The 25806-nt window shown below is 40.8% G+C and overlaps 1 protein-coding gene across 2 annotated transcripts in view; it reads right to left on the bottom strand.

The window, feature by feature from the left end:
* Window positions 1-25475, bottom strand: part of LOC135176045 (gamma-aminobutyric acid receptor subunit pi-like) — a 58551-nt gene extending 33076 nt beyond the window's left edge. Inside the window, exons 1-3 of one of the 2 annotated variants that reach the window (XM_064144646.1) lie at window positions 25334-25475; window positions 17077-17165; window positions 8294-8397 (exon numbers count right to left, since the gene is read on the bottom strand). In XM_064144646.1, the coding sequence (XP_064000716.1) occupies window positions 8294-8397; window positions 17077-17135 (163 nt within the window). In that variant the 5' untranslated portion in view covers window positions 17136-17165; window positions 25334-25475. Of the gene's footprint in view, window positions 1-8293; window positions 8398-17076; window positions 17166-25333 lie in introns of those variants that run through there. The other variant, XM_064144645.1, reaches the window with a different exon arrangement.
* Window positions 25476-25806: the final 331 nt, after the last annotated feature.

Here is a 25806-nt window from a genome sequence, read left to right as displayed (position 1 = left end):
CAGCCTACCTAAAAATTAGGTTTGGATCACTGTGGTGATCACAGCCTATTAAATGTTGTACCAACAAAGTAAACCACCACTGTGTCACATATGTATTTGTAATTCTGAAGACCTACTATTTCTCTTAGGGTAGACTACTACTGTTAGTGTTAGCCATTTTCCAGCTAGGGTAAGAGAGCTGAAACAATTCTGATATTTGAAAATATCTTAAAAGGAGTGGCTTTTTGAAAGAGCACCTCATCCTGGCAGCAATACTGGATAGAATACCATGTATGTAACACTAATGGAGAATTAGAAGGAAAACGATTACTAGCCTAATTTTTTATAGTTTCATGAAAACTTGTTTCTGTCTGCCCACCTTTGTTTTGGTTTAGAGTCCTATGGGACTTTCAGATGTGTCATGCTTTGATGTGGTTTAGAGTACTACAGGACTTTTAGATGTTTTATGCTTTGATTTTTTTCAGTGTATTTAATTTCTCGCTCCAAGACAACTTTCTTGACAAATACAAGTTATGTGAAGAGACTGGACAGATTAAGATATGCTCTCTGACAGATCTCAGCTGTAATTGTGTGTATGAAGGCATCAGAAGACAGACTCGTTTCTAGAAGGAATCGGCTTCAATCCTATTTGCTCACATCAATGATTTTTAGACAAGTGATGTAGCTTTGCTAGTGCAGTTTGTGGACATGATAAAAATTGGTGTGGATGGTAGTTAGTAACAACTTGTTAAATTTTTTGTCAAGCAAGCATATTTTAATACAGCCAATGTAAGCAGCTAATGTGGGGACAAATTACACAGGCACTGTATACAGGATAGGAAACTATCCTGGCAAGCAGTGCTTTTTGGAAGGATTTAGAGGTTGTCAAAGATAATCATTTTAACGTGATCTCTCGGTATGATGGTTTGGCAGCAGCACTGTTGCAATGGGAAGCAGTACACAGAATTAAGTTATCTTGTAATCTAGACTATGTTGGCAAGGCTGTTATAAGATTACAGTGACAAGATTTGTTTTCCACATTTGAAGAAAAAAATAAAATAAAATAAAATGTGCAAACAGCAGAGAGAGTTCAACTGAGAGAGAGAAATATTCCAGAAGACAAAGAACTCTGGAAGCTTACTATGAAATCCTGTAACATGAAAATGAGTGCTCAAAGAAAAGACAGAGAGGTGACTTGCACAGCACCAGTAGGTGCACAGTAAGGTTATTCAGTAATAAGTTGTATGCATTCTTCGACAAAGAAAGCAAAGTGAGATCCCAGTTTATGGAAGCTGGGGACAACACAAAACTTCAAATAAATGGAATTTTTTTTCTAACTTAACTTGGTCACTGCTCATTATTTACAGTCTTTAAAACTTACTATTTAGAGTCAGTCCAAAAGTCACAAAATAACCCAAACAACAACAATTTAAAAAAAAAAGGGGGGGGGGAAGCAATAACAAAAAAGCACCAAAAAAAACAGTCATCACAACAAGGAAAAATAAAAGGAACAAAATCCAAACTGTCTGGCATGCAGGATGCTGGGTTTTGTGATATTGATAGGTTATTCTTCCCCTGTACTCAGCACTGGTCAGGCCACACCTTGGGTACTGTGTCCAGTTCTGGGCCACTCAATTCAAGAGAGATGTTGAGGTGCTGGAACATGTCCAGAGAAGGGCAACAAAGCTGGTGAGGGGCCTGGAACACAAACCCTATGAGGAGAGGCTGAGGGAGCTGGGGTTGTTTAGCCTGGAGAAGAGGAGGCTCAGAGGTGGCCTCTTTGCTGTCTACAACTACCTGAAGGGACATTGTAGCCAGGTGGGGGGTGGCCTCTTCTCCCAGACAACCACCAATAGAACAAGAGGACACAGTCTCAAGATGTGCCGGGGGAAGTATAGGCTGGATGTTAGGAGGAAGTTCTTCCCAGAGAGAGTGATTGGCATTGGAATGGGCTGCCCAGGGAGGTGGTGGAGGCACCATCCCTGGAGGTGTTCAATAAAAGACTGGATGAGGCACTTAGTGCCATGGTCTAGTTGACTGGCTAGGGCTGGGTGCTAGGTTGGACTGGATGATCTTGGAGGTCTCTTCCAACCTGGCTGATTCTATGATTCTCAAGGATGTCTCTTATTCCCGTCATAAAGGAAGGAAAATCTACATTACTGCCTGTATGCTGAAATTTGGCTTTTGAGTCAGGTTTCTGACTTATGAAGTCACAATTTTGAGGACTCAGAATTCAACATGATATTTCTTTCCTATATACAATTGGACATATAAATCCTGGGCTTCTTACCTTTCTCTGAGGGATTAGGCATTGCCCATCTGGTACATAAAACAGTCTTTAGATGATGATTATTTCATATTTCTTTCTCATTTGTCATGTGAGCTAGTCTCACTAAATCAAAGGGTCTCTGACACAGCCAACATCTGATATTATAGAATCACAGAATGTCAGAGCTGGAAGGTACCTCAAAAGATCATCTGGTCCAGCCCCCTTGCCAGAGCAGGATCACCTAGAGCAGATGACACTGGAACACATCCAGACGGTTCTTGAATATCTCCCAAGAAGGAGACTCCACAACCTCCCTGGGCAGCTGGTTCCAGTGCTCTGTCACCCTCACAGTGAAAAAATTCTTCTTCAGTTTCACATGGAACCTCCTATGCCTCAACTTCCACCTATTGCCCACTGTCCTGTCACTGGGCATCACTAAGCAGAGCCTGGCTCCAGCCTCCAGGCACTCACCTCTGACATACTTATAAACATTAATGAGGTCACCTCTCAGTCTTCTCCTCTCCAAGCTAAAAAGCCCCATCTCCCTCAGGCTCTCCTCGTAAGGAAGAGGTTCAACTTCCTTGTTTTTGTGGCTCTGTACTGGACTCGTTCAAGCAGCTCCCTGTCCTTCTTGAACTGAGGGGCCCAGAACTGGACACAATACTCCACATGAGGCTTTACCAGGGAAGAGTAGAGGGGAAGGAGAACCTCCCTCAACCTACTAACCACACCACTTCTAATACATGCCAGAATGGCATTGGATTTCCTTGCCACAAGAGCACACTGCTGCCTCATGGCCATCCTTCCATCCAGCAAGACTCCCAAGTCCTTCTCCCCTTCACTGCTCTCCAGCAGGTCAGTTCCCAACCTATACTAATACACAGAGTTGTTCTTTCCCAGGTGCAAAACTACACTTGCCCCTGTTGAACTTCCCTAAATTTCTCCCTGTCCAACTGTCCAGCTTAAGTCTCTCTGGATGGCAACACAAGTCTCTGTTGTGTCAGCCACTGCACTCAGCTTGATGTTGTCAGCAAACTTGCTGACAGTGCACTCCATGCCCTCATCCAGGTCGTTAATGAATACATTGAATAATACTGGTCCCAGTACCGACCCCCGAGGAACTCCACTAGTTACAGGCCTCCAGCTAGACTCTGTCCCATTGACCACAGCTCTCCGACTTCTTTCCTTTAACCAGTTCCCACTCCACCTCACTACTCAATCATCCAGACCACATCCCCTCAATTTAACTATGAGGATGCTGTGGGAGATGGTGTCAAATGCTTTACTGAAACCAAGGTAAAGCACATCCACTGCTCTTCCAGCATGTATCTCCTGGTCCTTCTTAGAGGTAAACTGCAAGCTTCCAAGGACTAAAATGTCTTCATCTAATTAATAGAATTTAATACAAATTACATTTGAGGGGGAAAAAATACGATGACTTCTCTTTCACAGAAGTTTGGGCTTGAAGTTTTATTTCTCTTCCTTAAATTTAAACCTTAAGACCACAAAGTATATTACTCATTACAGAGCTAAAGGAAAATAAACTTCTAAGTACGTGTTAGAATAACTGATTTAAGCATGATACTTTTCTATACCACTTGAAAGCAGCTTCCATATTCAAATATACTTAGCTGTGACCTTTTCCTGGTCTCTCTCATTTTAATTAGAACACTTTAATTATCAAATTTAATCACAGAATAAAATCTATTTGTATAAATTTATTTGCAAGGTTTTATGCACCCCTTAACAACTCTATGAACCTTATCCAACCCTGACTGAAGTCAGCAAGAATTGCTCATTAATTCAGAGAAGTTTGGCACAGCACCTGAAGTTATAAAACTGCTCTATAGAATTCCAGGAGAAAACCTGATGTAGAAAACAACCTGTATTGCTGAGATAAAGTGCAGCACATTTAAGGGAAATAAAGGCATTTTTAAATCCCTTTCTATAGAAGACTTTAATATCTATCTAAAAGTCTAGGATGGGTATTATGACATTAAGAAGTACTATCTAGTAACAAGAGTATAGGAGTATTTCTTATTCTGGTCCAAAGAATGTCTAAAATTGTTCTAGATTAAGCATTTTTTCTTATTCACTAATGGAATTTCCTGTGTCTACCTGTTAAGGTTATTAAGACTTGTTTGATGAACCAGCTCAAAGACACTAAAACGTTACAGTTAAGAGAACACACTTAATAGTGACATTCCAATGAGGGCAGAGCCACATAACTACTCCCTGAGGGACTCCTGTTCAATATCTATATTGATGATCTGGACCAGGAGATTGAGGCCAGCACCAGTAAGTTTGCAGATGACACCATGCTAGGAGCAGGTGTCAATCTGTTGGAGGGTAGGAGGACCCTGAAGAGGGATCCTGACAGGCTGGATGGGTGGGCAGATGCCAATGGGATGAGATTTAACAAGGCCAAGTGCGGGGTTCTACACTTTGGCCACAACAATCCCAAGCAGCACTACAGGCTGGGGACAGAGTGGCTGGAGAGCAGCCAGGAAGAAAGGGACCTGGGGGTACTGATAGATAGTAGGCTGAAGATGAGCCAGTGGCATCCTGGCCTGTATCAGGAACAGTGTGGCCAGTAGTACACAGGAGGTTATTCTTCCCCTGTGCTCAGCACTGGTCAGGCCACACCTTGGATACTGCGTCCAGTTCTGGGCTCCTCAATTCAAGAGAGATGTTGAGATACTGGAACATGTCCAGAGAAGGGTGACAAAGCTGGCAAGAGGCCCAGAACACAGCCCTGTGAGTAGAGGCTGAGGGAGCTAGGGTTGTTTAGCCTGGAGAGGAGGAGGCTCAGAGGTGACCTTATTGCTGTCTACAACTATATGGAGGGAAGCTGTAGACAGGTGGGGGTTGGTCTCTTCTCCCAGTCAACCACCAACAGAACAAGGGGACACAGTCTCAGGTTGTGCTGGGGGAAGTTCAGGCTGGATGGTAGGAGGAAGTTCTTCCCAGAGAGAGTGATTTCCCATTGGAATGGGCTGCCCAGGGAGGTGGAGGTCCCTGGAGGTGTTCAAGCAAAGCCTGGATGAGGCACTTAGTGCCATAGTCTAGTTGATTGGATATGGTTGGGTGATAGGTTAGACTGGATGACCTTGCAGGTCTCTTCCAACCTGGTTGATTCTATGATTCCATGATATTTCTATACCAAACACCATGTAAAAGCATCTCTATAATTTGGTATGTGCCATCCATCACAGACAAAGAAAATACTCAGCCTGTTTTACTACTCTGCAATCTTTGACATATGAAGACTACTTTCAACTAATCTAACTTTAGGCACCTAAATTAAAGGCCTGGAGACTGGAATTACAGCCAGTATTGTGTATAAGTGTCAGTGTTTGGATAGAAAGGGTGTGGGGGGATGACCTGTGGGGAGGATATGATGAAAGTAAGATGAGATTAATCCGAGGTTAAAGTCTAGAAATCTGTTGGTTCCAACACATGTAAGGAGAGGAGAAGACAATTTTTATGTTGCTATGCACAGTCACAGGATTCAAATTAAAATTATCTTCATAATCTCTTTGCTAGTTTACACTAATTTACTTGCACCTGCAAAGGTAATTTCCAGACTGGGACCTGCCAGGGCCAGCTCAAGAAATAAACACAAGCAGACAGGTGAATGAAGGGTTGATTAAAAAAAAGAAATGATAAGATGCCATTCAATTCCCTGGATTAGTCAATGTTTCTGTTTCTCTTGCTTTAGGGAAAAACAACCTTAATCTTATGATCATTTGTTTATACCTCATGCTTTATTTTTAGGACTAAAAAACCCATTTTACTAAGTATTAAGGAGTTCAGTGCCACTGATTTTGTAATAATGTGACTGGCTCTCTGTAGAAAGTTTCACTTCAAAATCCCTATTTGCTGCCTAAAGAAAAAAAATCAAGGACAAATAATTTTGAGATTACTTTGAATTATTCCAAAATTCAAGACCTTCTCACATGGTAACAATCAAAATCACGTTTCAGCTTTCCACCATGACTAGAAAACACTAAGTTCAATGCACTCTATATGCCAACAAATAATATCAGCTAGTTTTATGATAAGTTTCTTCATGCATAATTATGAATGGAGAGGACAAAAATACACTTTCAAGAAGTAGGAATGACTAATTCTGGCTTCCCTAACTATTTAGCAGGTGTGCTTCAGCCATTGATATAACTCTGGGTAAAGCCAGTTATACTGAAAACTTTTTCACCAAAAAAAACCCAAAAAACATATAAGTTACATCAGCTGCTGTAGACAATATCCAGATAAATAAGTAAAATGCAACATGAAACAGAGTGAGGATGTCTGTGGTCACACAAATGAGTCTAATTCACTGATTTGTTAAGATAATATTTAGGTGGTTTATTTGCTCTGCTTCTGAGAAGAGAAATAGCTTCTTCTAGGCCTGAATCTCATTCCAGCTGCAGCCTGCTTTGCCAGCTACAGAAAAGGGATTAGACAGATACCACCTAACTCTGAGCAAATGCCTTGGTCACATGGAAAATGACTCCAAATGGTTTTGCAATAATCTGCATCTCCAAAAATCGGGAGGAACACTTCCTGACTCATCTTGATGTAAAATCACTTCTACAAGGAGGGAATTCCTCACAAAACCACCAATGCTACATTTAGAACTGGCATCAATAAAATGTATTTTCCAGAGTCTCATCCCCTTCCTTCTACAATAGGGCTAATATAGACACATCAAGGGATGCAGTGTTTACACGTCTGAGCTGTGGTGAGCATATGCAACAATCCTGGCACTGTCTGGAAGTGCTGAACTGTCTCTCCATATGACATAGACTTGCTCTGTGCTTGAGCTCCTCTGGGATTTCCAGGCAAACACAGAAAGTCCTTAGAATCCCTCTGAAAAAAAAATCCCAGGCACAAAAAGAGCTATAGCCTTGCTGCATTACAACAGCTGAGGAGGAAAAAATTGGCTCACATTAGAAAAGGGAGATTCATAACTCAAAAAGCTTTAATGTTGCTCTAAACTACTACCACAAAATTTCAGAATGAAATTCTGTTTGTTGTTTCCAAAGCACATCCATCAGAGTAGTGCAAACATATTTCTTTACTAGCATGTAGTAATGAATGGAATATATTAATTGTCATTGTACATAGTTCTTTTCCATTATGCATCAGCTTCAATGAGGAGTTAGTTCACTTGTTGGTAGTACTGCTGAAAATCTTCTTAGACCATGTAAATACTTTGTAGCAGTTATATCAGCAGCTGAGACAATTACAGGAACATCAAAGAGCTGAAATAGTTTTCCCTTTATCTTAAACCTTAAAATCTTAATATTTTTGTGAAGTTGATTCAGACATTGCTTCCCCTTGTACTCGGCTCTGGAGGGAGGTTATTCTTCCCCCGTACTCAGCACTGCTCAGGCCACACCTTGAGTATTGTGTCCAGTTCTGGGCCCCTCAATTCAAGAAAGATGTTGAGGTGCTGGAACATGTCCAGAGAAGGGCAACAAAGCTGGTGAGGGGCCTGGAGCACAAATCCTATGAGAAGAGGCTGAGAGAGCTGGGGTTGTTTAGCCTGGAGAAGAGGAGGCTCAGGGGTGATCTTATTACTGTCTACAACTACCTGAAGGGACATTGTAGCCAGGTGGGGGTTGGCCTCTTCTCCCAGGCAACCAGCAATAGAACAAGGGGACACAGTCTCAAGCTGTGCCAGGGTAGGTATAGGCTGGATATTAGGAAGAAGTTCTTCCCAGAGAGAGTGATTTGCCATTGGAATGGGCTGCCCAGGGAGGTGGTGGAGGCACCGTCCCTGGGGGTCTTCAAGCAAAGCCTGGATGAGGCACTTAGTGCCATGGTCTAGTTGATTGGTTAGGGCTGGGTGATAGGTTGGACTGGATGATCTTGGAGGTCTCTTCCAACCTGGTTGATTCTATGATATATAATCAGATCAGTCTCTGTCAAACACTGGAGAAGAAAAAGGGCAGCAAAAAGACATTTCTTCTCATTGGAGAGTTTCAGACACTTTGTTATGTTATGACCCAGACTCATTAAAACTGCTTTTCTACTTACCATCAAAAAAAGGACGTAGATACTTGTTGTAGCCTCTTATTATTTTTTGTATAGTAGGAGGCAGAATTTCACCTTTTCCCTCAGCTTCAAGAATTTGCATTGACCTAAAAGGAATGGAAAAAGTGAGGGTGTTTTAAAAGAACATCATCAATTATAGCAGAGATGGCATGCTAAGAAAATGTTACATTAGTTTGAAGGTTACTGATGGTTACTGACCATCAGATAACATTATCATGGAACATTTGTATGTCTGCATTTCACAGAACCACAAAAAATAATACTCTATAAAATAACAGGTTTTATAATCTGCATTAGTCTATTATTTGGAAAAAATATTATTTTTCTATCTTAAAATCTATAATTACTTTATAGAAACAGTTGAATCTTCTTTATTGCCTTCTCTGTAAATAGAGCATTATTGTTGTAAGCTAGAGATGCAGGAGAGGTACCAATTGTTTATTTCAGCATTTAAAATTAAGCTTCTTTTTATATAATGAAATACATTCAATTTAGCTCCTGGAGAGACACAGAAAGCAGTCTCAAAGATTAGAATGTAAAAACACTTCCAAAATCCTGCTTTTACAATGCAAATTTTAAACACGTTATGAAAATAATCCTTTTGGGCAAAATCAGTTAAGCATAATGAGAACAGAAACCACTTCTTTGTCCAGAAAGAGCTACAAATACAATCCACAGAAATAACATATAAATAATTACAAGACCCATTTTTCATCCTAGAGCCCCTGCAATAGCCTCATTGTGAGGATGAGTGAAGGTACTAGGGAAGATGCACACCTGAATTACAATGCTTTACTCACAGGTATCACATCAGAATTCATTTTTGCACATTCTGCCCCTTCACCTTTTATGGGTCTTGATGGTTAGCAGCTGTGGGAGGGATGCCTGGAGCTATTAAGGGCTGTTGCACCACAGGTGGCTGTCCCACAGCAAAAGATACCATAGCTTTGTTCTTCATTTCTGCCTAAGGCCTTGAGATTGCAAGAAGAGATCATGACAGATCCTTCATAAATTAAACACAATTGGTAGTAACTGCTCATTGCCAACGATTTAGGAAAAGCAAGGATATAGTTTTCTTTAGTTATGAAGGTGAAATGCAGAGCAGCTACTTATATATTCACCAGGAGAGAGCATATCTGTTGATCTTACAACACACGTCACACGGAACTGGTTGCTAAGAGTGACCAGTTCTACTCCTTAGCTCTTCTATAGTGGGGACAAGAGCTGTAGTGTGGTGGCTCCTCTGTGGTGAGATGGATACAAACCAGTGGCTAAACAGACATGTGTTTCTGTGGCTTTTCCTAGTCCCACCAATTCATCACTGATTTTTTTCTTCACAGAGATGCTTCTGAGATATCTTACCCTTACTACTGATATTTGTAGACCTGTACAGTTTTCCAAAGCTGCTCCTTTGATTTTCACTTAACTACATTTTTGGGAAGGCTTGAGCTGTTCAGTCAGAAAGCATGGTTTTCATGCACTGTGGATAAGCCAGTATCTTAGATCGACAAAATTTAAACGCTGTGTTGGTCTCATTGAGTGCACATGGCCAACTGTGCTTTTAGATGTGATGTCTACTGTCTTGAAGTGCTGCTCCTGTTGCGTAATTTTCCTCTTCACCAGACCACGTTTCTCCATAAGCAGCTGCTTTTCATTATTAGTCTTGTAACTCATCTAGCTTAGACATTTAAATCATCCCATTGATCTCCCTTGTTCTGACCATGCTTTTTATATCTTCATTGCTAGAGAAGGGCACTATAACTTTTCTTCATGTTAAGTGTGGTCTCAAGTGATACCAGCATCGAAAAAAAGGCATAATTCTCCCATAAGCTGTGTCCTAAATAAACAATCACAAGCACTTTGAGTTGAAATGTGAATATAAATTAAAAAGACCAGGTTTATGTTGCACAGAAGTGTTTAAACTAGAACTGTACTTATTATTGTATTTGCAATGGGTTTTGACATGTTTGTTTTCTTGCATATGGTTTTAACTAACTGTTCAATGAGCTGCAGGAGTTTAATGTCACAGCTTGACTGGGTTGTCCTCAAATAACTTTCACATACTGCAAAACAATAAAGCAACACTTGCCTCTTGTCCACTGCAAGGGTGTGATGTTTTGCTGATCACCTGTGGAGTGGACTAGTATGTTCTCATAAAAAGCCCTACTCTGAGAGATATCCTATTTGCCATTATTGAGATGTTGAGATGCTGGAATGTGTCCAGAGAAGGGCGAAGGGCGACCAAGCTGGTGAAAGGCTTGGAACACAAACCCTATGAGGAGAGGCTGAGGGAGCTGGGGTTGTTTAGCCTGCAGAAGAGGAGGCTCAGAGGTGACCTCATTGCTGTCTACAACTACCTGAAGGGAGGTTGTAGCCAGGTAGGGTTTGGTCTCTTCTCCCAGGCAACCAACAAGAGAACAAGGGGACACAGTCTCAAATTGTGCTGGGGGAAGTATAAGCTGGATGTTAAGAGGAAGTTTTTCCCAGACAGAGTGATTGGCATTGGAATGGGCTGCCCAGGGAGGTGGTGGAGGCACCATCCCTGGAGGCGTTCAAGAGAGACTGGATGAGGCATTTAGTGCCATGGTCTAGATGACTGGATAGGGCTGGGTTCTAGGTTGGACTGGATGATCTTGCAGGTCTTTTCCAACCTGGTTGATTCTATGATTCTATGACTGCAGTGAAGTCCTTCCCTTAAATTTCCTGCAGGACCCTTTCAGGTAATTCTTGATTTCCCTCATTAGCATATGATGTGTAGCCTCATATCTTTGGGTCTTTCATTTTTGTAGTTAAGAACTCATTGTCATGAGAAAGCTGTTGTGCAGTAACTGAGGCTGTGAATTAATTGGGCACTGCCTCTTGTCTGCTATTTTGCAATGCAGTTTTTAAGAAGTCCTATCATAGCCAGCCAATATAAGAAAGGACCACAACACTTCCTAAGTGTGAATTACCCTCTCTGGTAACTTTGGGGCTACTCATAAGCAGTTTGCCAGTGTAGAAAACCAAAGAACCTATGGCTGCTATGTGCCTCAAGTGGTTTTGTTTATCTACATTCTATCGGAGGATGGCCTGCTTCCTTCAAAGTGCTCTTCACTTTGGCCACAACAACCTCAAGCAGCACTACAGGCTGGGGACAGAGTGGCTGGAGAGCAGCCAGGAGGAAAAGGACCTGGGAGTACTGATAGATAGCAGGCTGAAGATGAGACAGCAGTGTGCCCAGATGGCCAAGAGAGCCAATGGCATCCTGGCCTGCATCAGGAACAGTGTGGCCAGTAGGACAAGGGAGGTTATTCTTCCCCTGTACTCAGCACTGGTCAGGCCACACCTTGGATACTGTGTCCAGTTCTGGGCTCCTCATTTCAAGAGAGATGCTGAGGTGCTGGAATGTGTCCAGAGAAGGGCGACAAATCTGGTGAGGGGCCTGGAACACAAACCCTGTGAGGAGAGGCTGAGGGAGCTGGGGTTGTTTAGCCTGGAGAAGAGGAGGCTCAGGGGTGACCTCATTACTGTCTACAACTACCTGAAGGGAGGTTGTAGCCAGATGGGGGTTGGCCTCTTCTCCCAGGCAACCACCAACAGGAGGACACAGTCTCAAGTTGTGCCGGGGGAAGTATAGGCTGGATGTTAGGAGGAAGTTCTTGACAGAGAGAGTGATTTGCCATTGGAGTGGGCTGCCCAGGGAGGTGGTGGAGTCACCGTCCTTGGAGGTGTTCAAGAAAAGACTGGACGAGGCACTTAGTGCCATGGTCTAGATGACTGGATAGGGCTGGGTGCTAGGTTGGACTGGATGATCTTGGAGGTCTATTCCAACCTGGTTGGTTCTATGATTCCGTTTACATGCTCCTTTCATCATTAGGAAAGTAAGCTCACAGCTGCACAAATGTTGGTATTCTGTCCTATGTAGCAATCACAAAGGATAAAACCAAAAGCTGAGACTCATTTCTCCTATGCATGAGCATCTTCTCATCAATGCAACTAAACTTCACTTTTAAGCAGTATTTATGTTGTTACATTTAACTACCTGCCATGCATCTAAGCATGGAATCCTCTTGAAGCAGCTGTTACAGCCACAAAGGATAGAATAAATTTTACCTTTCTTTGACAGGAATCTCTGTCTATTTGGGGTTGTCACATATAGTACATGCTTTAAACTCATCAGATCCAGTGACTCATGCTTGCTTTTATAAAAGCTGGCTTTAATTTTCTTAGTTATTCTTGCAGCTCAAAAACGTTGCATTTTTTACAACATAGGCTGAACTTGGGTGCTTGTTATTTAAGATATTTTCAAGTTGGACTCTTAGCAGAATTCTGTGTCTGGAAGGGGATAAGGGAACATCTGCCCGAAAGAGTAGTATGTGTCATCCCTTAAAACAAAAGTACAGTCTAGACATGTATAGGAATATCTTTCCTGGCTATTTTTTGTCAGAAGTTATGTATCATGAAAGAGGCAAAAACACCTTAGAACTGAGAGGAGGGAGAAACAAAATGCCAAACACAGTGTGAGCAAGCCTTTGAAACACCCCCCTCAGGAAAAGCTAGGAGGAAAAGGCGCTTTTCAGGCAGCCACTGACAGGCAGAGGGTTTACAGATGCAAACAAAGGTGTTACTTCTTGTTTCACACTTGACTGCTCAAGGATACAGGCTTTTGTATGATCTTGGTAGATAAACTGCAGTAGAATCACTTAGATCACTGATTAATTCTCTGCATCAAAATAGGCAATATTGTCATGGGGGTGTCTGTTAAGTGGTGAGGTTGAAACAGTTATATTTCCACTTATCAGACACATTATTTGTTCATTCCTGTAAGTGCTCTTAAAGACAGCTAAAAGAAGAAAAAATCCCACAGAATGTTCTGAATCTGACCCTATATCCAATATCTTTATCAAAGATGTGGAAAGGGGGTTTGAATGCACCCTCGGTAAATTTGCAGATGGCACCAAGTTGGGAGGGAGTGTAGACCTGCGTGAGGGTATGCAGGCTCTACTGAGGGACCTGGAAAGGCTAAATTGATGGGTCGGACCCAACTGCATGAGATTCTACAAGGCCAAGTGCTAGGTCATGCATTTGAGTCACAACAATCCCATGCAGTGCTACAGGAAAGGTGCCTGGAAAGGTGCCCAGCAGAGGAAAACCTGGGGGTGTTAACAGCTGGCTGAACATGAGCCAGCAGTGTGCCCACGTGGCCAAGAGGGCAAAAAGCATCCTGGCCTATATCAGGAATAATATGGCCAGCAGGACTAGGAAAGTGATGGTCCCAGTCCCAACTGTATTCAGCACTGCTGAGGCCACCTTGAGAATTGTGGGGCGTTAACTATAAGACATTGAGATGCTGAAGCAACTCAACAGTGACTGAGAGAGCTGTGGTTGTTTAGTTTGGAGAAAAGGAGCCAGAGTGGAAACCTTATCTCTCTACAACTACCTGAAAGCAAGTTGTAGTGAGGTGAGTGTTGGTCTCCTCTCTAGAAAATAAAAGGATAGAATAAGAGGATATGGCCTGAAGTTGTGCCAGGGGAGGCTTAGATTAGGTATTGGAATAAAGTCCTGCACTGGGAGGGCTATCCAACACTGGCATAGGCTGCCCAGAGATGTGGTTGAATCCCCTTCCCTGCAGGTGTTTAAAAGATGCCTAGATGTGGTGCTAACAGCCATGGATTACCACCAGATTTGGTAGAGTTAGATGATGACTGAAATCAACAATCTTAAAGGCCTTTTCTGTCTGAAATGATTTTGAGATTACACAAACCCAAGATAGCATTCTTTAATCTGAAAATGCCTTTCCTGAAATAAATGAGAGCCCTTCTTGGGATCAGCTATCATCCATTTACAACAATCTGAAGTGTAAGTTTGTTAATTACTCTCCTAAATTTGCCTTTATTTTTTCATTTCTACCTCTTAACAAGATTATTTCTGGGAAAGTGACCATTCAGGTAACTGTCTGGATGTAAGATTTTTAGTTTGTGTGGGATCAAAATGTAATTTAAAGTGCTGAAAATGAAGAAATGTTATTCAGGAAAGGAGAACTAGAAACTAAGATGGAGTCTGAGATCCAGGTGTGAATGGTGTGGCACTGCTGGCCATGTTCTCTGTACAGGATAGGGAAGATGAGGCTCTGTCTGTCTCCAAAAAGAGGATCCCTCCCTAGGCCTCTTAAAGAAAGTACTCAGGAAAGAAAACCCTTCACACCAGAGCAGCCACTTGGGGAGCAACCCTGGCCCTTGCTTCAGAGTGCACCTCAGTCCTTGGATGTTTCTTTGAAATATTTCTGTTTCAGTGCAAAGCAGGACAAGCTTTTTTGTGTTATAATCGACACTTTCACCAAACCTTCCCAGTTTCTACACTGGAAAAAAGTGTTTGTATAACTAAGCATCGACTTGGCTGTGAACTTCGCAGCTTCTTCACAGCCTGTATTTGGATACAACATGATCAGATGGGTTCAATGCTGTGTACTTGTGTCCAAGCTCAACAGATCCTGTGCATGCACATAACTCCCATGGATACTGTTCAGGAACTAACTGTCAGTGCTTCTGATTGCTCCTATCCATGAGTTGCTGTAAGAGAGGATTTACAAGGGGTACTTCATAATAATGATAAAGGCAATTACAGGCCGTTGTGGTAGGCCTCATTGGCCCAAAATAGGCTTATACACGTCTAGGCATGTTTTTCTGCTCCACCAGAGAGGCAAGTGCAGGAAATGGACACAAAAGAACCTGGAGCCACTGAGTCTGGCCTGCCCAGGGTCCTGTGGTGTAAGGTATACACACTTAGCTTGTGCCTGCCTAGTGCAAGGCCCCTGATTTTCCCAAATTAGGGAAAAGTGAGCCTATGGCTTTGCCTAATATGGTAAGGTTTGGCTAACTGCCATCCTGATTGGCTATTCTGTGTCCAAAGGCAATTAATCTCAGCCCACATTGATAAAAGGAGACATGCAGGTGAACAACCTGCTTTTGCTTCACTGCTTTGCTTCCCTGCTCTTTGCCTGCTCTCTCTCTGCTGGGCCCAGCCCTGATGCTATTGCACACTGCCTTATTGCTTGCCTGCTAAACTCCACTGCTGACAGTTACCAGAAGCAGACCCTGGCTGTCTGCACGCGATTGGCCTGTGTGGCCAGCATGACATCGTGCTGAGACTGCACCACATCTGCCTTCTGCACCTGGAGGCCCTGCCTAGAATCCCTGGACATACATACAGATCATCCAGAAGAAGCCAGGAGAACAAAGTCAGAGATTGTCTGCATCCTTTCCCCAGAAGCTGGGAAGATTCAAGCCACAACATCCAACAAGACAGAGTCCCCTGGAAGCATTTGGGCACTGTCTGGACTGTGGCTACCCCCATGAGTGGGTAAAAGTAATAATCTGTGAGTAAATGCTTAAATGCCTCTTTGGAATTCTCTACTGCCTTCTGCCACAGAGCGGAAAGAGCTCCTTGAGCCCATCTACTGAGCAAGCAGCATACTGGCCACAAGTGGCATTTGACCACAGGAATAGTCTCTTCCAGTTCAATTAATGTTTCTATATTTTGTTGGTTATACTAGATGTAGATATTATCCATAGAATGTTTCCATAACCATGTAAGAACCAAAGTATAAAATATTAATTTTGGAAAATATCATCTTGCATTAATTAACTTTCCCCTCTGCAACACAGGCTGAACATCTTGGAAAATTTTGCCACCATGTTATTTAAATGCTTCTAGAATATTGTGTTTTATCATTGCAAAACCCTGAATCATCCAGTGATTACGGAGTGTGGCAAGTCACAGCTGACAAGGAAGAAAGGTAGAAGTGGATCAAGTGTGTGCTCAAGACAAAGATCTCTTTGTAGCACTGGAGAAGGTAGGAGAGATGTGTGCTTTAAACTCCCTTTCAGGGGACTATTCTGCTGGCACTCACAGCCAATTGGAGGCTTTATCTAAACGTGTTTGCACACACACTTGAACCAAAGCTCACCAAGAACCTTATCTTGAGGAACTTACTGGGAGACCAAATAGGTTGGGCAATCCCACACAATGAATTGGCTAATAGGCTTTAAATGTTTCAGTTAAGGGTGGTGATGACAATGTTTAACATGTCCATGCTTGCATTTTCTTATTAGAGTTACCTATAAGGAATTTTATACTTATCCATTTCTATCTTTTTTTTTCTTTGTCATGGCAACTGCAGTTAGCAGGGTTACTTTTGTATACAAAAGGAATCTGTTTTAGCTTAACACAACTCAGCTTTCCCCAAGATGTCACAACTTCATCAGCAGAAACTTGGAAGACAATGTTTTAACCAGGTAATTATTTTTAAGACAGTCTTCTTTAGTAATGAATGTACAATGATTACTTTGTTACTTTGAGGTTACAGTACATCTAGGTGAAGGGTGTGCTGTGCTTTGGCATGGTTCTATGCTCCAGACAAGGACCACATGTCCTTCTAAATTTGCTAAGTATTTGATATGATATTCACACATTCTACACAGTAGTTCTTTATTTGAAGGATCATTTGCTTAAGTTATTTTTTTCCCCATCAGTTTTCTCAGTGAAGAAAAAAATAACTCTGTAAATCAGTCAAGGCAGATGAGTTGATTCCTGAAGGAGTTCAGTCCTGTACTTCTGTAGCTGATATCCAGGGTGGTTAATCCTTGTAAACAGCAGATTTCAAGTTTCAGGTAGATTTTGGCTTTGTTACCTGGTCAGACATATTTCTAATTGCAAGTAAATTGAGTATAAACCAACCAATACTATTATGCATTAAAGAAATAACATTCTTATCAAATATTTCTTACCTACACAACATCAATAGAAAGAAGATTCTGGGACTGCAGCATTTAAGCCTGCACATCATCAGGTGTGGTTTCAAAAGTTCTTGTAGCTCCTAAAAAAAATTGGAAATGCCCAGAGGTAATGTTTTACAGCACATTTGTTTTCAAGTACACAAATTTCACAAGGTTTTCAATACTAAAGATATTTTATCTTAGTAACTGCTGCTATAAATATACTACTATCTATGACAATAAAACACTCATACTTTAAAAAAAGACATATCAGCAATAACTTAGCTTGCCAGAAGAAGATGCATTCTAGTACACCACAGTTCTTTCTCTTTTGCATCTGTCCTTTAAATATTAGGAGAAGTAATTGTTTTGCAAAAGTAGTGCAATCATGAGCAACAGAATCATAAACACGGAGGTTGTCTCTGCTCTTTATGCTTGCAAATGAGTTAATCTCTTGCTGATCAGGGCACTCCTCTAAACAAAACCAACGTAACCCCATCCTAAAATATGAAGGTGTTTCAGAGTAACATCTCTGATACATGGGTAGTAAAAATGGTTGTTATACATATCCTGGGTAAGCTTTTTGTTCATGAGAAAATTTGAAATTATCTGTTTTGACCCTCAGATATTAGTAACAGATCATTTGACTGCATATAGATAATCATATATAACCACCCACACTCATCACAATGTTTGTCTGAGGCAATATGTTTTCTCCTAAATCAGATTTGAGTTTCTCAGTATGATTCACATCCACAATGGTTATTTTTAAGTAATCTGTCAGTTCTGTAATCCATTTCTGAGTGAAAACAGTAACAAGTCAATAGTTTAATGCAGTCATGCAACAGATCTATAATTCAGGCTGTGTAAACTTTCGCTATAGTTCATCAAAGCACTGAAATGTTATGTGTAAGACTTGCTTTAAAGCTTTTAAAAAACCCTACCTGACAGGAACGAGACTTATCCTAAAGGTGCAAGACAGCCTTTAAATGCTAATAAATAGAAATTAAATAGATGTTGTAAGTTTTAGGAAACACTACTCAAATTATGTTATTTTCAATGACCCAAATCAATTTGAAAGGAGTCTCTTGCACTCTAATTTCACAAAAATTACTATCAGTGAAGGATTTGAAGCTTCAGAAATTGAAGCTTTATTTCATCACCCTTTAGTAATCAGTACAAAATGTTAGCAGACCTTTTAACCCCGAAGTATTTTTTTCTTTCAGTTGATAGTTATAGTAAGAGCAACATCAGTGGTATTTATTCCAATTAATGCAGTGTGAATGAGACCTGACTTGTCACTTCACCACTCTGACATATGAAATATGTCATGTCTAAATAAATAAATAAATAAATAAATAAATAAATAAAAGACATTCCAACATCTTTTTAAACAAGTGGGGAGGGAAAAAAAAATCTCAGCATCTTTGACACTTTAAGCATACACTAGTCTGGTAAATATTAATGTCAAAATAAATCATGCACTCCTACTCACTTCCACAGAAAATCATGCATGAGACATTAAGAGAGTCTGTTATAGGAAGATACAGCACAAATGAGCAGATGGTGTTGTCAACATTGCTCTCTAAACGCTGATTCTGTAACACTTCTGGTGCATATTGTAAGATGTCTTTTGCATATCTTGTTTTGGGTTTGGATGGATACGTTCTGCATTCACTATCTTTATCTCACAGGAAAATATGCCAAAAATAAGAATTATCTTTCTGGTTTCCCAGAAAAACTCTTACTGACTTCATAAGTACTTCATAAATCTTCTTTTATATTTAGCTTTCGAATTGCTACTATGAGCTCCTGGTGTGTTTGAAGATCTGTTATAAAGAGATTAAGGAAATCTGTGGATATTTCTGTGCTTGTTTGCTTTTACTTTTTTACAGCACCAAAGATAAAAATCAATGGGTAGATTACTAATCCTTCTAAAGCAACTGGTTTACCTTCAGATCTTAACCAGGATCCAATTTAGCAATTTTATGGAGGGAAGGGGTGAAGAATTTTAGTCTTTAACACATGAAAAGTCAAATCCAATCTATGGTGTTAATTCAGTGTGCTCAGGGAGGGAGAGCATGGAAATGATAGGAAGGAAAGGATCTCCTATTTCTTATAGAGTAATAATAATCAAGAAATGTAATTGTCATATCAACTGGTAGTCCATTCACTGGGTCACTGCGTGCCAGGCAGTGAATAGAACTGGGTAGCTATTGAAGTCTTAAGCAGTTTCACAGCTAATACTTAAGCTGGGTATAAAAATAACTGCTGCAAATGCATACATGCTTGCATGCACACACACATTTTTCTCTGCCGTCTTTTCGTTGTTGTTGGGCTCACTGAGCTGGTTTGTTCCATTGAAAATCCTGCCTTTTGGCACATTTGTACATCTGGATCTTTCCTCTGTCATGCATTTCTTTATGAGATGCTATACACTCACAGCAGGATGCCTTCCTCCATATGTAGACCTTATTAAATACCAGTATTTAAAACTAGTTCAGCAGGAGCCATGTTTTCCTCTTTCTCAGAGCCCGGAAAAATAGACATAACCCATTCTTTGCATGAAATATCTAGCTATTTGGTTTTACTGCACAGGCTACATGGTGTGTAGATTGTTCTGCATATATTAACACATCTTCATATTCTAAACATATCATTAAGCAATTGAGGCAAAGGTAACGAACATCTGCCTTGGTTTCCCATATGATGAGACAATATCAGTTTCTACTTTGAGGCAGATCAGATTAGGACTTTAAAATAGTATCTAATGATTGGGCATTTCTCCTTGCAGTTCAATATTTATTATCTTCAGCGTCAGAGGACAAATGAATTATGCAACTTTCACAAACCTCCAAGACTGAAATGGAAGGAGGCAGAGAAGTGGCAGGGTAGCAGCAGTCTCTTACAATTTCACTAGAAGTTAAGTTTGTGATAATAAATCAAAGAATGGCATGCCTGTTACACTGAACTATCTAATCCATGGGTAGACAGATGCATGAAAAACACTACAAATAATTAGAGACAGCACTTTGTCCTATTGTAGTGGCCACGTATCTGAATCTCCATGGCTGCTGTTGCAGGCATCTAAAATTGCACGCAGAACTACCTTAAAGTAAGTCACTAGTGGTTTTATAGATAGTATGAACTGAATCGGCACTGCAGTTGCATTTTACTTCTGAATTCAAACTGTTGAATGTCAGCTCCATTAAGTCTTTGACTGAAAAGCAGCTAGAAAAGTGGGAGCAACTCAGCTCAGATTTTGGGAAGGATCCCACAAGACTGCCAGAGAAGTGTAACTACCTCCCCTGCTCTGCACTGTTTTGCTTATGACATGTACTACAACTGCTGCGTAGCCATGCAGTATTCTTCACTCCATCCTCTGGCTGTGAGATCAATATGAATCAGTTGGAGAGAAAGCTGAAAATACTGAAGACTCAGTGGAGGAAAGGAGTGGATTTGTGGAAGGCAGCCACACAATTAAGATTTAGGAGTAGTGGGGCAGAGAGAGAAATAGAAAAACTACTCCAGGATATGGCCCCAGAATGCTACTGTAGTTTCCAGATGCTTTCTTTATGCTTTGCTCCTGCCCTTGCCTTTTGCAAATCAGCATGTGACACTGTATTGCCACCTTCGTTGACTTCTCCAGTTTTGAGATATTTTCCTTACTCTTTTTTATTTCCAAATTGCATACAAAATATTTTTTTTAATCTCCTGCTCAAGTGACAATTGAAAATAAAAGGACAGTGAGTGACTTCTGCCTATCAACTGCATGCAACTGATTGACAGTCACTGACAGATAGCATTTTGTGGAAGAAACTGCCACGCTCTATACTTTATACACATCCATATGAGTAAAATGACATGTATCTGTAAGAGTCTCAGTTTTATGATTCTTTTTAGGTCTCCCTAAAACATGTAGGTCATGAAAGAGAATAAAATGGCCACTCTCACATACTATTTCTCATGTTAAGATTGATTAATACTGCAGAGACTATGGCTTGAGCGATAAGCAACAAGAGGGTTTTTTGTTGTTGTTGAGTAAATTAGAAAGACAGAATAAAACCCAGCAGCAAAACTTTGGGTCTAACTGGGAAATTGACTGATGAAGGTGGACCAGTGCATACTATTTAGAAGTGGCACCCTCTTATTTGGTTGACAAGCTGGCTCTTGGCGTACCAGTTAGCTTGTTTCTAAACCCTAGGCATATCTTATCTTGCCTAGCATCGGCATAAACCATGCAAAGTCTCCTTGGGCAAGTAAGCAAAGTTAGATTTCCTTGGTCCACAGAAAGTAGCTGTCTTGTCATGTTTCCTTTGCAGAGATAGGCAGCACAAAGGCCATCTGTGGTGACAGTGTTATGTTAGCAATTGGATGGAAGTTTAGTTGCTACTGTTGATATGTCTAGCAACCATTCCAAGTGCAGTGCTATCTCCAGTGATGCTTTGGTGTTCTGATCAATATGTCACATGTGCCAGGTGAAACAGCTGAAAATGTCACTTTCTCACTGAAACACTCAACAAATTGCTTCAATCTCTACAGCAGCTTTCTAAAGTTCAGTATTTTGAAACTTCTTTTTCTCCAAAGAAATTGTTCAATGGCCCAAGGTCATATCATAAAATAAGTAGAATGAATTAAGATTCACCAGAAATTAAAATCTGCTTCTCTGGTGTAGCAAAATGAGACATAAATGAAACTTAACAATTAAACATTGCTTACAAATGTACAGCTCACTGTTCAAGAGCCATTAAAATGAACCTTAATCAATCTGCATGACAAATTGGCTCATTTATTTTGAATAAATAAATAAGCACAGCAAGGAACAATTGAATGCTACATTTCAATATCATGAATAATATACAAGTTAATATGTAAGATCACAGTCCTCAAAACACACTGCAATGTCAGAAGCTAGGTCAAATAAATCCATTGTTACAGCCATTTTAAAATCATTTATTTATTTTTATATTCAGTATTGATACTTCTAGCCTTAAAAGGAATCAGGAGTGATGACCAATATGCTGCTAATACTTACTGTAATAAGCATATGAGAATTATCTGATTTTCTGTTCTCAACTGAGACCTGTATTTCTCACCATGTTCTTGGTATTATCAATTTCATAAACATCAAAGCCTTATAGTGACTTACATAAACTGTAGTAGGATTATTTTATGCTTATCTGTTGTCATTTTCACTCTACACTTAACACAGATTAGTCTGTGTCTTGGGTTAGCTTAGAAGGAATTTAACTGGCAGAGATGTTGTTAATGTTATACAGTTTCCCTGGAAAATTAATTTCAGATTTATAACTGTGTTTAGGGTGGGAACACAGCTCCAGTTGCCATCATAGAACAAGTGTCAGATGTCCTACTTCCAACCAGCATAACACAGAACTAACCGAATGGTTTTAAAATGTACTGAAATTGATGTAGTAACAAACATTCGTGGGATAGGCTTTAATAAATTAATGTGTTCATGCGACTGCTTAAATACAACACTCATTGCTATTCAATTGAAAATTACTAGAAAGTGTCCCACAATGGCTATTTTCTAGACAGAGGATTAAATAATTAATCACCACCTTGTTCCTAAAACTGCCTTTAGAGAGCTGACGTTCAAATCACAGCAGATCACTGGTGCTTCAATCACTGTTGATGATTACTGTCATTTGTAATTATTCAAATTAATCAGAAGTTTGTGGGGTTGTTAATGATTAGTTATACATGTATACAGACTTTTTTACTTAAATCTCTGCATCCCAGCTCTGCTATCAGTGCAGCTGGACCTCTACATACACTCGCAAAATGTTTGCATCCTTTTGTATCCAAATACAGGTCTCTTAAATCTGAGATCTTTACTGGCTTTTTAAGGTGTGTGTCAACACCCCAATAACCTCCCACAGTGAAACTTGTAGACTGTCAGGGGTCACATTCTGCCACATCGGTCTGTGTTAGACATTCACAAGTCACATGTGGTGGTCTCAGAGCAGAAAAGAGTAGAAGTGTTCGATTTCCCTGCAGTTTGAAGAAGGCATGTGTTTGAGTCAAGTCAAAGAGGTAGGCAACCTTCAGAGACTGCAAATGATGAATGAAATATCAAAGGTTTTCACTTTTCAGGAAGGTGAAAAGAGTTTTCATGTGCCTAACACCAATAGCTCGGTGGTCTCCTATCTCCCAGCCAAGACCTGACAGGTGACTGGATGAACACTTTGGGTGACCAAATTTCTAATAGGCACCCACAAGTCTGTCTGAAAGTAGACACAGTGTTACTGCAGCACTGCTGTCATGCTTCACTAGTTACACAGACCAGGTGAACCTATTTACATAGCCCATAGTAACACAGAGCCACAGTTTTGTTTGGGTGTTATCAAAATAGATACGATTTATATAAACATTTGAAAATCCAGAAAGTTAGACAGAATGTGCTAGTTCAAATTAAGCAAATAACACTTGATTACTTGAAAAAACAAGTAAAATCACCTCTTCCTGATGTCAGCTTAAATTATTGTTCCTTATTAAAGTTAACAGAGCTAGAATCTCCAAGCTCTTAACTGGGAGAAGAGTCTTCTCACACAGAACCTGATGTTTGTGAGCTTTATACAAGCATTCCCAGGTTGCAGAGGCTACCTGCAACTAGGACCAAACTAATCCGCCTGCAGCTTCCCATCGTGCAGCCTCTAGCATGGGACAAAGAGGGACATCTCACTATATGCCACTGAACACATGCTCGAGGCTGCAAGGGAAAGATAACAGCCCTGCGGTAGCAGGTCAGGTTAAATCATATTCATCTTCTCTCCTCATTGAATACTTTGCAATGTGTCGCAGATTCAGCTCCTTGCTTTGCAATTAATTTTGTTTGTAATTGCAAAAGTTTGTTTAGGGGGGAAATGGGAAGAAGGGAGGAAATGCAACCCAGTGATGCCTTGTTTTCCATGGAAGTTCTTAACTTGAAGCACAGATTTTTTTCCTATTTTGACTATTCTTATGCGTGCCTGTAAACCTCCACAGTGTTCTTTTTCATGGGACACTTAGTCACCCAACAGCTACTTGTCAGTTTGAGTCAGAGCTCTCTAATTTCGCACTGAATCACTAAGTGTCCTGTAACCAGGAGATTTACCAACTAACCATTTTGTGCAGTTCAACAAGCTGAAAGACTAGAAAAGAGAAAATCAGTTTTCAAAGCAGACGAAGTGGGGTTTTTTTACCACCTAGAAAGTGGTTGCTTTTGAAGTGAACTTGCACAAATTAATGTAATGAAAATTACTTAGTAGAAACATCTGTTAGCAAATTATAAGCGCAGGGAGGGCATAGTTTTAATTGTACAGTCATGCACAAATGTGACTGTTCTCAATGTCCAGTGTTCTAGGCTCAGTTGCATGCTTTTGTATCTACTAAGGCTGAAGTCAGAGAGGTTATTCTGACTGAGCTATGGAACTGAACTCAAAGTCAGCTGGAATTCAACCTAAGAGGAAATCTCAAGAGGGGCTTGGAAAGCAAATGGCATTTTTCGTTAAAACCTGTGTTTCAGAGTGTTTTTTCCACTAATACAGATTTAACTAATCCCCCCATGTGGTAAATGTGTGAGTGGATCTCCTTTTTCTTTAAGTATGTGCTGCTTTAGCTTTATTTATTTCGTTGTGATTAAAAACAACCTTTAAGAACTCTATTTACAAAGTTTGAATAGACCTCAAAATCCTGTACATAGGCAGATGATTTTTTTAATGTAATTAGGAAAAGGCCTGCTAGAGAAATAAAACTCTTTCATTTAGTTCAAGTGTTTCCTTTCATCACTACTCAACAACAGGTTTAATCAACATGTTCTATTTTCATTCAAATATTGTACACTTTTAAAGTACCAGCATGTTGCTCATCTACATAATGATTTAAAGTGAGATGTGCAGATTTAGGTGGAAAATGGAAGCTGCCTTTCACACATTGTCTTTCTGGGAGAAGTTTCTCCATATGCCACTCACCATTTTTAAAAACAAGGTTTCTCTCAGGCTTCTCAGATTTGACCTATTTCTTTAATAACAATCTGAGCTGTTCTTTGCTGTTTTAAACCAGCAATATGCATCTTAATAATGTCTCAGAGTGGAAAACAAACAAACAAACAAACAAAACAAAACAAATAACCAACCCTAACATTAAATAAATAAATAAAAGAACATAAAAAATCTAGGTGAGGGAGAGGAATGAGAAGGGAAGGCAAGGGCCCCGCGGGAGTGGAACAGTGCTGGGGAGGGGGTGATAAGTTGCCAACGCGCCTTACCTGCAGCCGGGGCCGCGGCCCCTCGAGGGCGGCGGATGGAGCGCAGCGGCCGCCCGCTCCGTGCAGCCTGGCAGGACTGCCTGCGCTGTGGGACGCGGGTTCGAGCCCGCCCACGGCTGCGGTGGGCGTCAGTGCGAGAAGAGACCCCCCCGCCCCTTCCCTCCTCCCCTTGCCGGTTTAGGACCGCGCAGGTGCCTCTAAGCAGCGTTGTCCCTTTCCTGCCACTCCTCCTTAGCTCTCTCTCACACAGCCCTTTTCAGTTTCAAATGTGTTTGAGGGGAAAGGATGCTGGAGAGAGGTGGTGCCGGGATCCCTGCCAGACAAAAATCAGGGGCAGCACTTCTCATCGCTTCTTTTTGTGCTATGCCTCTGCAACAGACCTTTCACAAAACTTCCTGCCTGTTCCCTTGTTTTCATTCTCTAAACTATTACATCCCAGCTGTCCTGGGTAGAAACATCCACTTTGGTCTCTT

Source organism: Pogoniulus pusillus, chromosome 6, assembly GCF_015220805.1.
Source record: "Pogoniulus pusillus isolate bPogPus1 chromosome 6, bPogPus1.pri, whole genome shotgun sequence".
Lineage (NCBI taxonomy): Eukaryota > Metazoa > Chordata > Aves > Piciformes > Lybiidae > Pogoniulus > Pogoniulus pusillus.
The sequence above is the reverse complement of the archived record's forward strand: the minus strand, read 5'-3'. Positions and strand labels throughout refer to the sequence as shown.